We start from the raw sequence: 20576 nt of genomic DNA, 5'->3' as shown, positions 1-20576 counted from the left end.
TGAGGTCTATAAAATCCTGAGTGGTGTAGAACGGGTAGAAGTGAATCAATTTTTCACTCTTTAAAAAAGTACAAAGACCAGGGAACACTCAATGAAATTACATGGAAATACTTTTAAAACAAATAGGAGGAAATATTTTTTCACTCAAAGAATAATTAAGCTGTAGAACTCGCTGCTGGGGGATGTGGTAATAGCAGTTAATGTATCTGGGTTTAAAAAGAGATTTGGACAGGTTCCTGGAGGAAAAGTCCATAGTCTCTTATTGAGATGGACATGGGGGAAACCACTGATTGCCTTGGTAGCATGGAATGTTGCTACTAATTGAGTTTCTGTCAGGTACTTGTGACCTGGCTTGACCACTGTTGGAAGCAGCATACTGGGCTAGATGGGCCATTGGTCAGACCCTTATTCTTATGATAAGATGACATTGTAGCTTCTTTTTCTTGTTTTAGACTGGCTTTGATTTCGGCTTAATTTTATCACTGAGGTTAAGATCTTATATTCCTCTTCCACTTCTAAGTTGATGGTTAATAGTTTACAGCCCCAAATCCTTCACTTATTTTGTGGAACTAGACAAGGTTGCTCTGTAGCGCCGGATCCCTTTGCTATAGCTAAACAACAAGACTCCCGAATTTTGGGTGTTGGAACTCGAACAATAGAGTGTAAATTTCCACTATATGCAGATGATAGTCTATGTTTTCTTATTACTAAGTCCTTGCCAGTTGTGATTTGATATCATTATAGGGTATTCCAGTCTTTCGAGCTATAAACTGAATTGGGCCGAATCCATAGGTTTCCTTCTATCCAGGTGACTAAAGCCTGTGTGCAGTCCTACCCACCAATCTGGTAGGAGAAACCTCTCATGTATTTGGGAAAGTGGTATGGTAGAACCCTTCAGGAATTGGTGGAGCACAACAGCAAGCTAGTATTAAGACACTGTTTGTAACCTAATATATCACTGGTCATCTCTGTATCTCACTTGGTGGGGGTAGTTAGATACATTAAAATTGACTAAACACCCAAAGTAAATTATTTAAGTATGCTCCTTGTTCTTTGCCGGACACATTTTAAACTGGAGCATATAATAGTAGAGTCCTTACAGGTTAAAAAAAGCCTTCCAGAATTGTTTTGTGTATATTAAAGGCATCTAGAATAAGTAGGGGCAATTCGGTATCCCAGTTATTTTTTTTTTTTTGTTACATTTGTATCCCGCGCTTTCCCACCCATGGCAGGCTCAATGCGGCTTACATGGGGCAATGGAGGGTTAAGTGACTTGCCCAGAGTCACAAGGAGCTGCCTGTGCCTGAAGTGGGAATTGAACTCAGTTCCTCAGTTCCCCAGGACCAAAGTCCACCACCCTAACCACTAGGCCACTCCTCCACTCCATTGAGCTTCTCACTCAGCTTTTATATTGTATCATGGCCGTTAATGGTTTCTGAATATAGAAGCTGATATAAACCACCTTGGTTATGATTGAAAGAGGACTTTCTATCACCTTTTCTGAGGGCTTTTGCAGCAGGGGTGAAGGAGGTGCTTAGGAGGATGCTAGAAGCCTTTAGGAAGTTGGAGCATAGAATTGCAGATGATTACGCTAAGGGTATCCCTCTCTGGCCTAATCTGCTCTGCATAAAGGAAAAAGTGTTTTGCTGGCCATCTTGGTCTGTTAAATGGACATTTGGCTTGATAATTCAGCAGAATAGAATTAAAACTTTTGCAGTGTGAATTTGGCTTGGCAAATTGTTTTTTTCCCCTGATGGGTACAGCTTAGGATTGTCATCCAGGCAAATAAAATAAACTTCTCCCTTCTAGGGGTTGACTGACTGACAGGTTTAGATTAAAAAAAAAAAAGGTGTCTGCGTTCAAGGGTAGGATCACATTGCTGAGCTGTATTCTTGCATAGTGTGGGACCAAGCTTATGCAAGGTCTTGAATGAGTTTCGGAAAAAGACCTGGGGCAAATGCTCGGTGGTGCTTATTTTGGCATAAGGTTATTTGTGTGTCTCTGCATCTGTTACACAGACTTATGTTCTTTGTAGCTTATGAGGCCTTCTGGACACCTGTTAAACGATTGAAGTTAAATATGTATACTGTGAAATGCAGATCTTGTAAATCTTACATTGGAACATTTTCTTATAAGCTATTCTATTACTCTGATTTAATGTCCTGTTGGGCAGATGTGTGGGCACAAATCATGGATGCTATTAATGAACCATTAACCCATGGTGTTATTTGGAGACAGGTTTTGAAATGTTGATATCTCTGTATAAGACATTAACCTTTGTATTAACTTTGGCCATAAAACTTATTCTTCAGAAGTTGAGAGATCTATGAGTTGTCTTTTGCTAACTGGAGTCAGCTAGTTTGTATTTCTCGTAAATATGAGAGAATAACTGCTGAGTGGCATTTCTTTTACATGATCCAAAAATGGAATCCTTTAATGTAATATATAGACTTAGCACAGTTTTATGTTATATTTGGATGCCATAAGGTTAACTGTTCAGAGTTTATGTTGTTGTTGAAAATATCAAAGGTGTTTGAACACATTTTTACCTATGATAGTTTTATAGTTTTTATTGTACTGTGTATTTTTTATTCTAATTTGACTCCCATACTTTACTTGAAATAATTTTTTATTGATGACCTTGCATAGTTTGTACCATAGACAAATTAAGGAGTTCTTTTGCAAAGCTGCGGTTAAACATGGCCTGCGGTTGTGTGGGCATGTCTTTTGGGCGCACGCTGAATCACTTTTTACCATGGCTGGGAAAAAGGCCATTTTTTAATAGGCCAGGAAATGGGTGTGCGCAAACTAGTGTGCACCTGTTTACTGCCTGAGGCCTTACTGTCAGCCATTGACTTAGCGGTAAGGGCTCACTCACTACCCGTGTGGTAACCATGCAGTGTGCACCAGTGTGGCCACACTGCTGATTACTGCCAGGAATGCCCCCTGTGAAAGAAAGTAGAAAATATTTTCTACCACGGAATTTGGTGTATGCCAATTGTCGGTAGTGCCATAAGGTTAGCCCTCCCGCAGCTTTGTAAAAGGGCCCATAAAAGCATAGTACCAGCCATCTACATTTTATGATACGACTTTCAGAAACCCCCCACACTTACCATGTCATCCATCTCCCAACCCCATATTCCTATGTGCCCCGTTTACACAGTCAAGCCATCCGGATAGTCAGAAAGATAAGCATTTCATCCCCAACTTCCAAATGACAATGAACATCAAAACCTGAATATATCCACAATAAAGGAGAGAAGGGGAGGGGAAGGAAAGGGTCCACATCATGATCCCCGAGTTCCATCAAAGTGAAGTAAGAACCCAGCTGCGGGCTCCGGATGATAAGGATTTTATGTATACTTCCCATATAGATAGCCTTCTTTTGCTTAATGGATGTCCTAGCCCCATTTCTTTCCAGGCTCCCTTACTTAAAAAAAATATTATTCAGTGATAACTTTAATGACAGGTCATTTTTATATTTTTTAAACAAAGTTGATGTGTCTGTGAGAGATGCTGCAAGCCTTGATATTCTTGTGGCCCCAGGGTCAACTTAAGGAGTGAAGCACTGGCTTGAAATACTCAAACTAAGGGTCACTGAAAGCCTGCTTCATTGGTTTCTCTCTTCACATAGTGGGAGTATGTTCTTCCCTCTTGCAGCTGTGCTGCTCCTCTTCTTTTAGCTGCCCTGGCAGGAGATAGGAAGAGCCTAGTTTCAAGTTTCAAATCTGCCTGGCAGCTCGAAGAAGAGGAGGAACAGCCCAGCTGTAGGGGAGAACATGTTGCCACTGCTGCTGGGGTAGGGTACTGATGTTGTAGCTGGGCACTGGAAGCTGGAGATTGATGCTGAGGCAGGTAGAAGCTGGGAGCTAATTAGGGGCTGGAAGAAGGGAGCTGGAGGCTGAGGGGCTGAGAACTAGTATGAGAGTTCCTGTGTGGGAGGAGAAGCAAGGGCATATGCAGGGGATGATGCTGGGGAAGAAGAGAAATAGGTACAGTGAAAGGTGAAAAGAGAGAAATTGAAGACCAGAGGAGGGATGATATCTACCTAGATAAAAAGGCAGAAGAGAGGAATGGAGTAAATGATGAAATAAATGGCTCAAGGTCATCGATGGATATAGAAGGAGAAAGTGAAGAAGACAGGAAGCCAGAAGAAACAGAAAATGGAAATGAGAGCATAGAGAAGTACATAAGAAAAAAAAAAAACAACTAACAATGAAAGTAGTTCAACCTAACTGAAAAACTGAAATGATCACAGACGACATAGGTACCTTCTGGTATGGAGGCATGAGTCCTGACATCTGCACAGTTCTTACTCCAAGATGGAGGCCCAAAAGCAAAAGTTGTCGTGTGGTACTGTGGCTCCATGATAGCCTTTAACTGCTATAAACCATCCTTTTTAAAGATGTAAACTCAACAGTGCATATGCCAAATATAAGGGTTACTACATCCCTGAAAAATATTGATATACCAACGGAACTAAAACTGCTTAAGTGGAAATTTTAAATTAAGTTAGGCACAATGCTTACTGAAAGAAGGATTCTTTGTATGGCATGGCTGTGACATGTAGCATAGCTGACTTGGAAGGTCTAGTTATAGCATTAGACCTTTTGGTCCTCCACTACGTTTTCCAAATGTCTAATTTTGTTTCTGAACTAAGATAATAGGGGGAGGAAAGATGTATGTCACATAGCATATTAATAGTTAATTAAGGAGTGCTGGGTTTGAAGGACTCTGACTCTCCGATAGTCATTGGTTAAATCATTAAAATTTAAGAGACACTATGCCACTACATTTCCCTATCAAGCTGCAAAGTGTTGAAATACCCTTCCTTTAAATATTAGGTCTGAGGTTGGTTTGTTTGAGGTTTAGAAAATTAGTGAAAACTTACCTGTTTAAAAAGTTTTTAATGTAATTTTCTCTGGTATTAGTTTAATGTATTATGTAATTCTCTAGATACAGTTAGCCATCTTATTTTGTTATCCACGCCAAGTTATTTTAGTTTGCTGCAGAGTATTAGCATTTTGTTTTGTGTAGTATTTTTACTTTTATTCCATTGAGAGAGAATGCAGGTTTGTTTTTTTTTAGAGTAGGAAATATTGTGCTTTTAACTTTGCCACTGTTACTAGTGAGAGTTGAAATGGAGATGGGAATAGGGAGTTTTAAGATTTCATTGTACTAGACTATAATTTTGAATTATGGTTTTTATTGCATTAGCTTTGTTGAAAACCATCCTGAGTCAATGTTTGGGAGTATAGTTAGTATAGAAATATGAAATGAAATGAAAAATAGGTGCTGTTTGAAAGTCAACTATTGTCACTGAAGTAAGAAATCCTACAGAACAAAGCTCTACATGAAATAGAGAAGTATTTGGTTGCCATTGAGGAAACAGCATAAAAACTGAGTCCAGCATATTGGCAGGTATTTTTGCTTTAAATGTTCCTTTTTCTAACTTTCTTTGCTTAGTTTTGAAATATAAAGCATTCTGTACAGTGAAAGTGACTTACTTAACTGTTTGTAGCACTCTTAACTGGGATGGTGACCTGTAATGTGGAACCTTGTATCATGTAGTAGTTTGGGTTTCTGTTCCCTACATGCATCGAATTAAATTTCATCTGCCATTTGGATACCCAGTTTCCAGTCTTGTAAGGTCTTCTTTCAATTTTACACAATTCTCTTGTGATTTAACAACTTCAAATAACTGTTGCCATCACATTTAATCATCTCACTCATTACTGTTTCCAGGTCGTATATAAATATATTAAAAAGCAGTGGTCCCAGTACAGATCCCTGGGGACCCTTACAATTTACTCCTTATGACCTTTAAAATTTTGTTTTGCTTTGAAGTTAATATATGAGGATTGCCTATCCTATTTGTTTTCCCTGTTGATAGTATAGACCTATTAGGTGCTAATTAGACCAACCCATGATAATAAATTCCAGCTTCCACCAGTTTCTTTTGTGTGTTTGGTATCAATGTGCAAAAATCTCTTTAGTACAGTAATACTTAGCTTATGAAGTTTGTTACCAGCAGGTCTTAGATGTAAAAGGGATTGTTTAAAATTCAAAAAACTTTTGAAATCTTGACTATTCAATAAATACCTTTGATGGATATAGAACTTAATCCAGGACAGCTTTGTCTAACGATTTGGATTGGAGTTGTTTTTTGGTATGTTATGCAAATTAGAGAACTTCTAATTGTAACTTATTGGAGCTTATCAGCTCTGCTTGTAAATCACCTAGAGCTACAGGTTATGACTGTATATAAAAACTTTAATATTAGCATCCAACTGATTTCTATTACCAGCTTTGAATGTACCTACAGATTTTATTTTGTTTTGTTTTGTTTTCTTGTAAGGCCAGCTTCTTTTTCTTTTTCATTTAGGTTCTTTTTCCATTTTCTGAATTATTTTTCTTTTATGTACAGTTTTAGCCATGATTGTTTGCTGTATGACACATTTGATGTATTATGTAGTGCTTACAGTTATAGCTGTTAATGGTGCAGTTGGGTGTGACCATGTGTCATGGAAAGGTGGTAACTTATGAAGCTGATGGCCAGCATTGCACTTCACTGTGCATATAGGAAGCATCCTTCAAGGGTGTATTCATTTCTGTTTCTTACAGTCTTACGAAGTAGTTAAGTACACTTAGTACACAAAGTACAGCCAAATATTTTAAAAAGACAAAACAAAAAGGAGGAAAGAAAATGGAGACCAAGTCCACACCTAAAACTGAAACCGCGAACCTTTTGTAGGTTTGAGATTTAAATAGGAGACTTTAACCATCCCATGACAGGTGTGAGAGCCAAGTATGATTCATTCTCTTTTTTGGTACAATAAAACATAGATATATCAAATTGCCCTGCTAGTTTTAATCTGCAATTTTATACCTTTTTATTAACTGTAAACAGCTAGCTTTAAAATTGTACTGCTGCCTCATGAACTCATTTCCAGAAGTTACAAGATCTTTCTAGTGCATTTTGGTTTATATATCTCTCCATCAGTTTAAGTAATGCATTTTCAAATGCAGTCTTAAAGTATTTGACTTTTGGGCTGAATAAAACAGTACTTATAAGTACTCTGGCCCATGTTGTCTATTGCCAGAACAATAGTACAGAAACAGAAAATAGACTCTAAAAAGTTTGTGGTACTAGGAAGTGAATAAAACTAAGGATAGAAAGTTGTAATATCCAGGCCTTACATCAATACAGGATTCCTCTGTCCTGCTTGCATTGTCGATGAAGAAGGATTAAAATTCTGAAACTTTAAGAAGGTATATTTCATTTTTACACATTTAACATGTGGGTTATACTTTACTTTTTTTTGGCAAAACGTTTTGTCACCTGCACGTTATACATGGGTGTGTTTTATGGTTTTTTACTGGTTGCATGCATCACTCGACCATGGATTATGGTATATGCTGGATGCAAATTACCTAACAAATTCCTTTCTCTTACTTTGGTAACAGCTGTGAAAATCGAAATATGTGGCTCCATTGTGTGTTATATCTTTATGTTCCTTGAATGGATGTGTCAGTTCTGCCTTATGTGATAGCACATTATATGCTTGAGCGTGCTATATTGTTTTTTTTGTTTGTTTGTTTGTTTGTTTTACTTGATTGTGTTATTTCTGTACATTATATGCATGTGTGCATTATGTATACACTAGTAAAAAAAGGTCAGTTTCTTAACACAATGAAACGGGCGCTAGCAATGTAATGGGTTCCTGCCATTAATGTTTCCACGGTTGTATTCTGAATATAATTGTTGTTTACATGTGTAAGATTTCTTTATATACAATATTTTTTGTGTAAACTGTGTTACAATGTGGTAAACGTTTTCCTTGTTCAGGCCCTTCAATCAGTTTAACAGTCACATCAGAAGAGCTCCTTACTCGTGAGAATGCAACATACAGTTGCCCATGTGAGAGACTGAGAGTGACAGTGTGCTTTACAGACAGTGTAAGAGAGAGATACACAAAGTGATTGTGTGTGTGTATGTATGTGTGTGATGTGATGTGATGTGTGTGAGTGACAAAGTGATTAACTGTTTGTCTTCCCTTCCGTTCTGTGCTCTTGCCTCCACTGATGTTCGTACCTCCCTGTATATGATTGTTTGTTAGAGATTCAATCCACTCCACTTCCCTCCTCCAAGTTCCGTTCTGTCTGATCGGTTCTTCGTTGACAATGAGAGCCAATGAAACGCTGAACTACAGACTTACGAACCCTACACTGCCACAGTGCCACGGAGTCAGCTTCAGAATGTTGGAGGTGCTTTTTATTATATAGGATGAGCGCATTATTTGCATGAAAATATGTTATTCATAAAGTAAATCAATTTAAATGTCATATCTCTTGGAACATTTCAAAATGTTCTTAATGAACAAATGGAATTTTTTTGTTTCGTGTACATAGGGTTGCATTCTAGCATGTAAGGCTGACTATGCTGAAAATAGCTAGTCAGATAGTATCCAACCTAATGAATTTGAAAGGAGGTATTGCCAGAAGATTTTGGTTAAGTGATCGAAGCTTCCTGGTGGAAGTGTATGGGATTAAAGCATTAGCTAGGAAATGAGGTAATCCTGTATTATGTATTTTATGAATTAAACTCAGAATTTTAAATCTAATCCTTGTTGAAATGGGTAGCCAGTGGTTTGTTTGTTTGTTTTTTTTTACAGTGAATAAGTTATTTGATTACATTTTTTAGTTTATCAGTTTAATTACCATATTTTTTATTAATTGAAGACTGAATCTCTTTGTTGGAATTTATAATAATCTAAGTGTGTAAGGACTAGATCTGTGGTGAAGGGTTTTAATGCATCTTGTTTGAAAAGACTACATACGGAGCGAATTAATTTTAGTTTAAAGAAGTATTTTCAAATTACTGAGGTTGCATGAGGATGGAATGACAGTTCTTTATCAAAGATGAGTGTGATTAACAATGGTAATTGAGTACCATTGATAGCAAATGCATGTGGTAATGTTACAGGCACTTTGTTTCTTGAGAAGATCATTTTTATACTTACCTCTGAATTTAAAGAATACTTCCTATCTTGGTCTACCAAATTACTTATCACCTCATTATCTTGATTAGCACTACTGTGGAACAAGGACCCAGAATGTTCCTCCTGTTACTTTGACATAGATTTCATAACTTGTCCTGAGACTGTGGGGTGGGCAATTCATTAAACGAAAACCAATATAGTGCCAGGCAGTCATTCAGACAAGACCCATTTATTGAATCAGTGATGTATTTTTCATACATTACAGGGTTGTGAGCCCCTCCCCCCACTCCCCCAATACTGCAGTATCATTTATATGAGGCTATTACAAATGTTTGTACCTGACACACAGCTTCTTTATTTGCTCTGCAGTACATTGCACAGTCGTTTGCTGGGTGACCAGTCACAGCTGAAGGAGGACATTGACAACCTGAAAAGAAAAAACACCCAGTTAGTACGTGAGCATAATCATTTACAGCAGTCCTGTGAAGAGCTAAAGAGGCTTCATGAGGAAGATCAGAAGGAGGTTGTGGACATGCGAAACCAGCAGCAACAGGTGGCATGAACTTTATACCATATCTCTCAAAGAAGCAGAAAGTACTTAAATGAAATATATCCATGCCAGTGGACATTGTAAACTAGTAGATGAGCAAAACGTGGCATTCTAGCACGTTGTCCCAATTCACATGTACAGTTTATAATTGACCTGCCAACACTAGCTTTGACTGCTCTGCTAAAATGTCCACTTTTAATGAAGTGGCAGTGTTCATATGTCATGAAAGGTTGACATTTGGTAGAGCTGTCATCACACTGCATTGATGACATTCAAAGCATTCAGTCGTCTAGCAGTAGTATATTGGACGAACAAACTAGCAATCTGCTTGCCTCTTCTTTCCATTTATCAGACCTCAGGGATTTTTTCGTAAAGTTTTAGTTCTGAGAAAGAGGAAGGAAGCAAATTGAACAGTGCATTAAAAATAAAATACTGTGGCATGAAAAAGTGGGTGGGTCGGATTGGATCTAGATGACAAATGCCTGAATGCCAAGATCGCAGTGCTCTTTACTTTCATTTTTGATTTACCACTCTGTCTAGGAGGAAGAGTGAACTCCGCACCTATCCAGGTGCTGGGTGAATAGCTTTTCAGCTTGGTTTGATGGGCTCTTTTATCTGGTGTGACGTTGACCCGTGCATTTCTGAAGGGGCTGTGCTGCTGAGAGTTCTTCTGGTGGAAGAAGGACTGACATCTCATTTGGCCACTAACACAACTTTGAGCCTCAAATTGGAGGCAGCCTCCTCACCCTGCAATAGCTGGTTAGTGTGGAGGAATTATGTGTGCAGCATCCGATGACTGAGACAGTTGATGGAGTGACTCCTAATGGAGGGCTGCTCTCAACTTTCACAGTTGGATTAGACATCAATGGACTTGAAATGGCGGGGCAGGGGGGGGGGGGAGAGAATTTTGTAGCTTTATTTTTCACTTTTCAGTTAGCCACGGAATGTGACTCTGAAGACAATTTAGCACACCATTAATGGTCTGGGTAAGGTTTTGAGTGAATTTCACACTGTATTTTCTATAAGCTGTATGCGCTTCAAGTTAATTTGAGTTGTTCCTGCCAATAATGAATTACAATAATCTAATTGCCAATTCATAAATCAATGTCTTCAGGGCTTTGAGGTTGAGAAAACGGAATAAGGAATGACTTTTCCGAAGGGTGAAAAAAGGATGTCTGTAGAGTAAAATAAGTTACCATCAAACCATACTCTTAGTGAATAAAAATATCTTTAACTGGAATTTTTGATTCTGCAACTATGGGTCGATAGGGTGACTGTGGCTTTATTTCTAGTGAACCATACAGCTTTAGACTTAGAAGGATTTAATTTGAATTTTGATGCTGACAGCCATGCAGTAATATGCGCTAGACCAGTATCCACCTTACCTTGGAAGGTTATGTCCCGAGAATCATCACTTGCTATAAGAAGTTAGATATCATTTATGTAAATGAAGGCACTTATATCTAAATCCTGTATAAGGATGGCAAGGGATGCCAAAATGATGTTGAATAAAGTTGGGTTCAATATTGATCCTGAAAGACATCAATTTTGGAAGATGCACCAATAGAAATGATTGGTTGCAGAAATAATAAGAAACAGCATAAGGAATAGCAAATAAAATGCAAAGCACTTATAAGGAAGGCAAAGAGAAACTTTGAAGAAAAGATTGCATTGGAGGCAAAAACACCTAGTAAAACCTTATTTTTTAGGTGTATTAGAAGCAAGAAGCCAGCAAAAGAATCAGTTGGACTTCTAGATGACCGAGGGATAAAAGGGGCACTCAGGAAAGACAAAGCCATAGTGAAGAGATTAAATGAATTCTTTGCTTTGGTCTTCTCCAAGGAAGATTTGGGAGAGATATCGGTGGCAGAAATGGTATTCAAAGCTGACAAGTTAGAGAAACTGATTCCAATCTTAATGGGTCAATTTAACAAATTGAAGAGTAGCAAATTGCCTGGACCAGATAGTATTCATCCCATAATATTGATAGAATTGAAAAATGAACTTTCAGAACTATTGTTAGTAATATAAGTACATAAGTAATGCCATACTGGGAAAGACCAAGGGTCCATCGAGCCCAGCATCCTGTCCACGACAGCGGCCAATCCAGGCCAAGGGCACCTGGCAAGCTTCCCAAACGTACAAACATTCTATACATGTTATTCCTGGAATTTTGGAGTTTTCCAAGTCCGTTTAGTAGCGGTTTATGGACTTGTCCGTTAGGAAACCGTCCAACCCCTTTTTAAACTCTGCTAAGCTAACCGCCTTCACCACTTTCTCCGGCAACGAATTCCAGAGTTTAATTACACGTTGGGTGAAGAAACATTTTCTCCGATTTGTTTTAAATTTACTACACTGTAGTTTCATCGCATGCCCCCTAGTCCTAGTATTTTTGGAAAGCGTGAACAGACGCTTCACATCCACCTGTTCCACTCCACTCATTATTTTATATACCTCTATCATGTCTCCCCTCAGCCGTCTCTTCTCCAAGCTGTATAGCCCTAGCCTCCTTAGTCTTTCTTCATAGGGAAGTCGTCCCATCCCCGCTATCATTTTAGTCGCCCTTCGCTGCACCTTTTCCAATTCTACTATATCTTTCTTGAGATGCGGCAACCAGAATTGAACACAATACTCAAGGTGCGGTCGCACCATGGAGCGATACAACGGCATTATAACATCCTCACACCTGTTTTCCATACCTTTCCTGATAATACCCAACATTCTATTCGCTTTCTTAGCCGCAGCAGCACACTGAGCAGAAGGTTACAGTGTGTTATCGACGACGACACCCAGATCCCTTTCTTGGTCCGTAACTCCTAACGTGGAACCTTGCATGACGTAGCTATAATTCGGGTTCTTTTTTCCCACATGCATCACCTTGCACTTGCTCACATTAAACATCATCTGCCATTTAGCCGCCCAGTCTCCCAGTCTCGTAAGGTCCTCTTGTAATTTTTCACAATCCTGTCGCGATTTAACGACTTTGAATAACTTTGTGTCATCAGCAAATTTAATTACCTCGCTAGTTATTCCCATCTCTAAATCATTTATAAATATATTAAAAAGCAGCGGTCCTAGCACGGACCCCTGAGGAACCCCACTAACTACCCTTCTCCATTGTGAATACTGCCCATTTAACCCCACTCTCTGTTTCCTATCCTTCAACCAGTTTTTTTTTTTTTTTTTTTTTTTTTTTTATTTATTTATTTATTTATAATTTCAAACAATAATATACAAGATATCCTTGCTTAAGTAATACAGAGGAACAAGTCCTGCAACATCATTTAAGTAGTTAATAAAGAAAAAAGGAAAAAAAAAAAAAAAAAAGACTAGTCTCCCTTTCTTAGACCACAAACTTTAGAGAGAGGAGCACAGGAAAAAATGAGGAGAAATTATACACAATCCAATTTAAAGGAAATAAGGCCTGGTCCTATCCACGGTTATATTAAACTTATATTGAACCTAAATCTTAGAGAGTTAATTAGCTAGTTTTTTCAATTCAACAAAATCTCTCAATTGTTCCGGTTCGAAGAAGATATACTTATTATCCTGATACTTTATAAAACATTTACAAGGATATGCCAGTAAGAAACTGGCTCCTAACTTTTTAACATCCTCTCTCAACAACAGAAACTTCCTTCTCTTTTCTTGGGTAGATTTTATAACATCTGGATAAATCCATATTCGAGCTCCATAAAACAATTTTTGAGAATTCTTAAAGAATAATTTCATAATGGAATTAACATCAGGTTCAAATATAAAAGATACCAATAAAGTAGCTCGAGATTGAATCTCAGTCAAAGAGTTCTCAAGAAATGTTGTCAAGTCCTGTAATCCTGGAGTTTGTAGATCCTGTTGAACTTTTTTTATCTGAAGTTCCTCAGTTTTACGAGGCGTTGGAAGATAGTATATTTTATTAATCGGAGGAATATTGTCTGAGGAATAATGAAGAACTTCACATAAATATTTTCTAAATAACTCCATTGGACCCAGTTCTGTCATTATAGGGAAATTTAGTATCCTCAAATTGAGGCGTCTATTAAAATTTTCAATTCTGTCTAATTTATTATGTAGAATAAGTCTATCCTTCATCAAACTTTCAGTTGTATCCTTTAAAGAGGTAAGTTCTTGATGAAACACAACTTTTTGCTTTTCAGATTCTATCTTAAATTTTTCAAAGGAATCATGCAATAAGTCTACCTTGGTCACTAGTAGCGCCGTGTCCAAGGCAGCTTTCGAAGTTGTTTTCTGTAGATTTTGTAGAATAAGCCAAATACTCTCCAATGAGACCTCCATACGGGCAACTGGCTCCAGATGAAAATCCTCAGCGGTTTCTCCGGGGGTGGCTCCAGCTGCTACAGCTTCGTCAACGCCAACTCCGGACGCCTCCGAGGACTCCGCCTCCCTCCAGAGCTCCGCTGGGCATGGAGGCGGGTTCAATTCAGGCGAGGATAGCGTTGTCTCTAGCCCCAATGAAACCGCCGCTCCTCCGACCGCTTCCGTAGCAGGGCTCCTCGCCTCCGTGCTCCGTGGAGTACTCGCGAAAAACCCGTCGAGGGTCCGCTGAACTGCTTGGGTGGCTCTAGGCGCAGCTGGTAAGCCCTTAACCAAACCCTTCCTTTTTGTGTGAGGCATATTGAGTCAAAATAAAGGAAATAAAATCAAGAGTCAGCAGGTCCTCGGTAAGCGTTCGCGAGTAGCGTCCGCCATCTTTAATCTCCTCCCTGCCTTCAACCAGTTTTTAATCCACAATAGGACATTTCCTCCTATCCCATGACCCTCCAATTTCCTCTGTAGCCTTTCATGAGGTACCTTGTCAAATGCCTTTTGAAAATCCAGATACACAATATCAACCGACTCCCCTTTGTCCACATGTTTGTTCACTCCTTCAAAGAATTGAAGTAAATTGGTCAGGCAAGATTTCCCCACACAAAAGCCATGCTGACTTGGTCTCAGTAATCCATGTCCTCGGATGTGCTCTGTAATTTTGTTTTTGATAATAGCCTCTACCATTTTCCCCGGCACCGACGTCAGACTCACCGGTCTATAATTTCCCGGATCTCCCCTGGAGCCTTTTTTAAAAATGGGCGTTACATTGGCCACCCTCCAATCTTCCGGTACCACGCTCGATTTTAAGGATAAGTTGCATATCACTAGCAGTAGCTCCGCAAGCTCGTTTTTCAGTTCTATCAGTACTCTAGGATGAATACCATCCGGTCCAGGAGATTTGCTACTCTTCAGTTTGCCGAACTGCCCCATTACGTCCTCCAGGTTTACCGTGAAATCAGTAAGTTTCTCCGACTCGTCCGCTTGAAATACCATTTCCGACACCGGTATCCCACCCAAATCTTCCTCGGTGAAGACCAAAGCAAAGAATTCATTCAGTCTCTCCGCTACGTCTTTGTCTTCCTTGATCGCCCCTTTTACCCCTCGGTCATCCAGTGGCCCAACCGATTCTTTTGCCGGCTTCCTGCTTTTAATATACCGAAAAAAATTTTTACTATGTTTTTTTGCCTCTAATGCTATCTTTTTTTCGTACTCCCTCTTGGCCTTCTTAATCTGCGCCTTGCATTTGCTTTGACACTCCTTATGCTGTTTCTTGTTATTTTCAGACGGTTCCTTCTTCCATTTTCTGAAGGCGTTTCTTTTAGCCCTAATAGCTTCCTTCATCTCACTTTTCAACCAGGCCGGGTGTCTTTTGGACTTCCGTCTTTCTTTTCTAATTCGCGGAATATGTATGGCCTGGGCCTCCAGGATGGTATTTTTGAACAGCGTCCACGCCTGTTGTACAGTTTTTACTCTCTCAGTTGCCCCCCTAAGTTTTTTTTTTTACCGTTCTTCTCATTTTATTATAGTCTCCTTTTTTAAAGTTAAACGCTAACGTATTTGACTTTCTGTGTACAGTTACTTCAAGGTTGATGTCAAAACTGATCATATTATGGTCACTGTTATCAAGCGGCCCCAGTACCATAACGTCCCTCACCAGATCATGCGCTCCACTAAGGACCAAGTCTAGAATTTTTCCTTCTCTCGTCGGCTCCTGCACCAGTTGCTCCATAAAGCTGTCCTTGATTTCATCAAGGAATTGTATCTCTGTAGTGTGTCCCGATGTTACATTTACCCAGTCTATATTTGGATAATTGAAGTCACCCATTATTATCACATTGCCCATTTTGTTCGCGTCTCTGATTTCTTTTATCATTTCTGTGTCTACCTGCTCATCCTGGCGAGGTGGACGGTAGTACACTCCTATCACCATTTTTTTCCCTTTTATACATGGAATTTCAACCCACAGTGATTCAAAGGTGTGATTTGTGTCCTGCTGAATTTGTAATCTATCTGAGTCAAGGCTCTCTTTAATATACAATGCTACCCCTCCACCAGTCCGGTCTACCCTTTCATTACGATATACTTTGTACCCCGGTATGACAGTGTCCCACTGGTTATCCTCCTTCCACCAGGTCTCAGTAATGCCTATTATATCCAAATATATAATTTATCTTTAAAATCAAGCATGGTACGGAAGATTAGAGGGTGGCCAATGTAACACCGATTTTTAAAAAAGGTTCCAGAGGTGATCCGGGAAATTATAGATAGGTCTGAGCCTGACGTCTGTGCCAGGCAAAATGGTAGAGACTATTATAGAGAACAAAATTACAGTTCATATTCAAAAGCATGGATTAATGAGACAAAGCTAACATGAATTTAGTGAAGGGAAATCTTGCCTCATCAATCTACTTAATTTCTTTGAAGGGGTGAACAAACATGTGGAAAAAGGTGAGCCAGTTGATATTATATATCTGGATTTTCAAAACGCATTTGACAAAGTACCTCATGAAAGACTCCAGATGAAATTGGAAGGTCATGGGATAGGCGCTGGGTTCTATTGTGGATTAAAAACTGGTAAAAAGTGCCGCCTTCTCTTAAAAGATAGAAAACAGAGAGTAAGGGTTAAATGGTCAGTATTCTCAGTGGAGAAGGGTAGATAGTGGGGTTCCTCAGGGGGTCTATTCTGGGACCGCTGCTTTTTAACATATTTATAAATGATCTAGAGATGGGAGTAACTAGTGAGGTAACTACATTTGCTGATGAGACAAAGTTATTCAAAGTTGTTAAATCACAAGAAAAATTACAAGAGGACCTTATGAGACTGGGAGGTTGGGCAGACAGATGATGTTTAATGTGAGCAAGTGCAAAGTGATACATGTGGGGAAAGAGGAACCCGAACTTATAGCTATGTGATAAAAGGTTCCACGTTAGGTGTCACCAACCAGGAAAGGGTTCATTCCTTCACTCGACGTGTAATTAAACTCTGGAATTCATTGCCAGAGAATGTGGTAAAAGCAGTTAGCTTGATGAGGTTTAAAAAAGGTTTCGATTGCTTCCTAAAAGAAAAGTCCATAAGCCATTATTAAGATGTACTTGAAGAAAATCCACTGCTTATTTCTAAGATAAGCAGCATAAAATGTATTGTACTGTTTTGGGATCTTGTCAGGTACTTGTAATTGTAGACCTCAATCATATCTTCCCCTCCTTTGTCTCTCTTCCAAGCTGAAGGGCCCTCTCTTCTTTAGTCTTTCCTCATATGAGAGGAGTTCCATCCCCTTTATCATTTTGGTCACTCTTCTTTGAACCTTTTCTAATTCTGCTATATCTTTTTTGAGATATGGCAAACAGAATTGAATGCAGTACTCAAGGTGCGGTCACACAATGGAACAATGTTTTTTGGCTGTCACCACACATTGAGCAGAAGATTTCTGCGTATTATCTACATCGGTACCTAGATCTTTTTTTGAGTGCTGACCCCCAAGGTGGACCCTAGCATCATGACCTTGCATTTGTGCACATTAAATTTCAACTGCCATTTGGATGCTCAGGCTTCCAGTTTCCTAAGGTCTTCCAGCAATATTTCATAGTCTGCATGTGTTTTAACTAATCCTCTATCACACAGTCTCATCAACAGTAGAGAAGGATCAATGATATCAAAAGCAGCAGTAAGATCTAGATGAATTAATAGTACTTTTCCTGCATTGTTCTGAATAAGAATTTGGTCGAGCATATCAGCCAGTGGTGATTCATTGTTGTCCTACCCTTAATCCTGTTTGGTAGAAGATGTTGTTAGGTTCACAAAATTTGGAAAGATTTTGATCCACAATCTTTTCAGTCTACTTAGACACAAAATGTATGTTGGGACAGAAATTATTTAAAGAGGAAGAGTCCAAATTAGATTTTTAAAATCTTGGACAAATAATCAATTCTTTCTGTGCTGTGGAAACTATAATTTGTTGTAAGCGGTTTTAGCAGGAAAAGGCAGAGAATCCTGACGATGTTCCCTCTAAGCTGTTTGGTAATCCTTAAGCCAATAGGGGTTGATTCTTCAGCATTTTGTTTTCAATCACCAGGGACAGTCAGACCGTCTGGAGCCCTGCAGAACTTGCCTGTCCCTTGCTATTGAATATGTGATATTGAAGCAGCACTGCTGAATATCCAAGAGGGCATCCCCATAGAGTCATGCGTACCTGAGCTTATTGATTTGATTTATACTGCTGCTTTTTTTGCCTTTTTCAACGGTGAAAAAAAAGGGGAAGACAAGGGTCTTTCCTTCTGAGAAGCTGCTTCCACTGTCTTCACCAATTGACTGGTTTATGATCCAGTCAGTGGCAATTTCAGGAGTCGTTGCTGGCATTGAGGCAGCCTTGCTGAGGCTCGATGTGTCCCTGAGTCTCATGGATTGACCACCTCCTCCTACTGCAGCCATGCAGTTGATTGCTGAGTTATCAACACTGCCGCCAGAGAGTGAGCGGACACTGTTGATGGGTTTGCCTCAACAATTAGATTCTTTAGCTAGAGGTTTGGGGTGGCTGCTCAAACGTTATGGAGATAAGAAAAGCATATAGCTGTAAGCTAAGGTACTTGGGCTGGCAGAAAATTACTAAATAGCAATTACTTTTGACACGTTTCTAGGGGATGATTGTACTTTTTATTTGGCCCTTAGGTTTCTGCCAGACTGACTACCAATGAAAGGAAAAATACCACAAATGTGAATATATTATTTATTATAGATATAAAATAGCAATGTGGCAAAATGCAATACAAGTTACAAAAATATACTTGTGCACTACAAAAATATAGATTATCACCAAGATATATATATATATATATATATATATATATATATATATTAGTAAAAAAGGCCCGTTTCTGACACAAATGAAACGGGCGCTAGCAAGGTTTTCCTTGGAGTGTGTATGTTTGTGAGAGTGTCTCGGTGAGAGAGAGAGAGTGAATGTGCGAGAGTGTGTGTGTGTGTGCCTTTTTGTTTTTTGTGTGTGTGTTTGTTTTGTGGCGGGAGGGTGGAGGTTGGGAGGTGTGTTTGAATGAGTGTCTGTGTGTGTTTGTGATAGAGGTACACTTCAATAACTTTTAAAATACAGGTATTCGAAATAGAAAGGATTTGGATTTTACCCCCTTAAGAACATAGTAACATAGTAAATGACGGCAGAAAAAGACCTGCATGGTCCATCCAGTCTGCCCAACAAGACAAACTCATATGTGCTACTTTTTGTGTATACCCTACTTTGATTTGTACCTGTCCTTTTCAGGGCACAGACCGTATAAGTCTGTCCAGCACTATCCCCACCTCCCAACCACCAGCCCCGCCTCCCACCACTGGCTCTGGCACAGACCGTATAAGTCTGCTCAGCACTATCCTCGCCTCCCACCACCGGCTGGCTCTGCCACCCAATCTCGGCTAAGCTCCTTAGGATCCATTCCTTCTGAATAGGATTCCTTTATGTTTATCCCACGAGTGTTTGAATTCTGCTACCGTTTTCATTTCCACCACCTCCCGCGGGAGGGCATTCCAAGCATCCACTACTTTCTTCGTGAAAAAATACTTCCTGACATTTTTCTTGAGTCTGCCCCCCTTCAATCTCATTTCATGTCCTCTCGTTCTACTGCCTTCGCACCTCCGGAAAAGGTTCGTTTGCGGATTAATACTTTTCAAATATTTGAACGTCTGTATCATATCACCCCTGTTTCTCCTTTCTTCCAGAGTATACATGTTCAGGTCATCAAGTCTCTCCTCATACGTCTTGTAACGCAAATCCCTTACCATTCATACGTTGGCTGCTGGAGAAGTTTGGCAGGCATTCAGGTTCAAAGGGGGGTGGCAGTAAATCCCAGAGGCCAGGGCATTGCAGAGTTTGAGCTGGGACTCGGGAGAAGGGAGTTTGTTTGTGTCTCCAGAGCACCGCAAGGCCTCACTGGAGGAGGGGCGAGGAGGTGCATGAGAAGGGATCGGGGTGAGCAAGCAGCTCCCTCTCCTCTGCTCTGAACTAACGTCACGGGTCTTTCTGAACTCACTTTTAGTGCCTCCATCCCATTTGCTCTCTCCTCCTCCTCTTGTCTTTTGTTTTCACTGCTGTGCTTCCCTCCTCCCTAATCTGTGATATCCTCCGGGCTGGGAGCTCCTGTCAAAGGCAAATGAAACCTGAGATGAGGCTGGGAGGGAGCTTTTAGTAGGGAGCATTTGCCGCGCAGCTTTGTCCATGGTTACAAAGGATGGGGGAGGAAGTGGGTGTCTGTTTTGCTGAGGAGAAGAAAGGTTACCTTTTCGGTTGGTTCTTGAAGTGACTTCATGAAAAGGCGTGCACCTGTGTGCAATTTAGCAGAGTATTTTTCCGCTAGATTTGTGAGTGCGTGTGTGCTGTTTTTCTGGTTGTGTGTGCCGCCCGTGCCCAGCATGAATGCTCAGCTGATTTTCTCCGCCTCCTCTGTGTTTCCTCAACGCGGCTTCTAAAATGTCCGTTCCGTTGCGACTTGGGAGGGGGCGTGGCGTTGCGTCAAGGGCGTCGGAGGACTAACTTCCATCTGTGCTACGACTTGGGGGGTTGGGGATGCGTCTCTCTGTTCTGCCCTCGACGTCATAACGTTTTGACGCGAGGGTGGGGCAGAGAGACATGGTGAGTGGGATGGCTTCACCACCATGAACTAACAAACCTTTGGAGTGGAGTGACTTCAGA

At 39.9% G+C, this 20576-nt stretch overlaps 1 protein-coding gene across 1 annotated transcript in view; it reads left to right on the top strand.

Moving 5' to 3' along the window:
- DLG5 (discs large MAGUK scaffold protein 5) overlaps positions 1-20576 on the top strand; it is a 298386-nt gene that overhangs the window by 68421 nt on the left and 209389 nt on the right. Inside the window, 1 exon segment of the mRNA XM_030203236.1 lies at positions 9372-9555. Within this exon segment, the coding sequence (XP_030059096.1) occupies positions 9372-9555 (184 nt within the window).

This window comes from Microcaecilia unicolor, chromosome 5 (assembly GCF_901765095.1).
Source record: "Microcaecilia unicolor chromosome 5, aMicUni1.1, whole genome shotgun sequence".
NCBI lineage: Eukaryota > Metazoa > Chordata > Amphibia > Gymnophiona > Siphonopidae > Microcaecilia > Microcaecilia unicolor.
The sequence above is the reverse complement of the archived record's forward strand: the minus strand, read 5'-3'. Positions and strand labels throughout refer to the sequence as shown.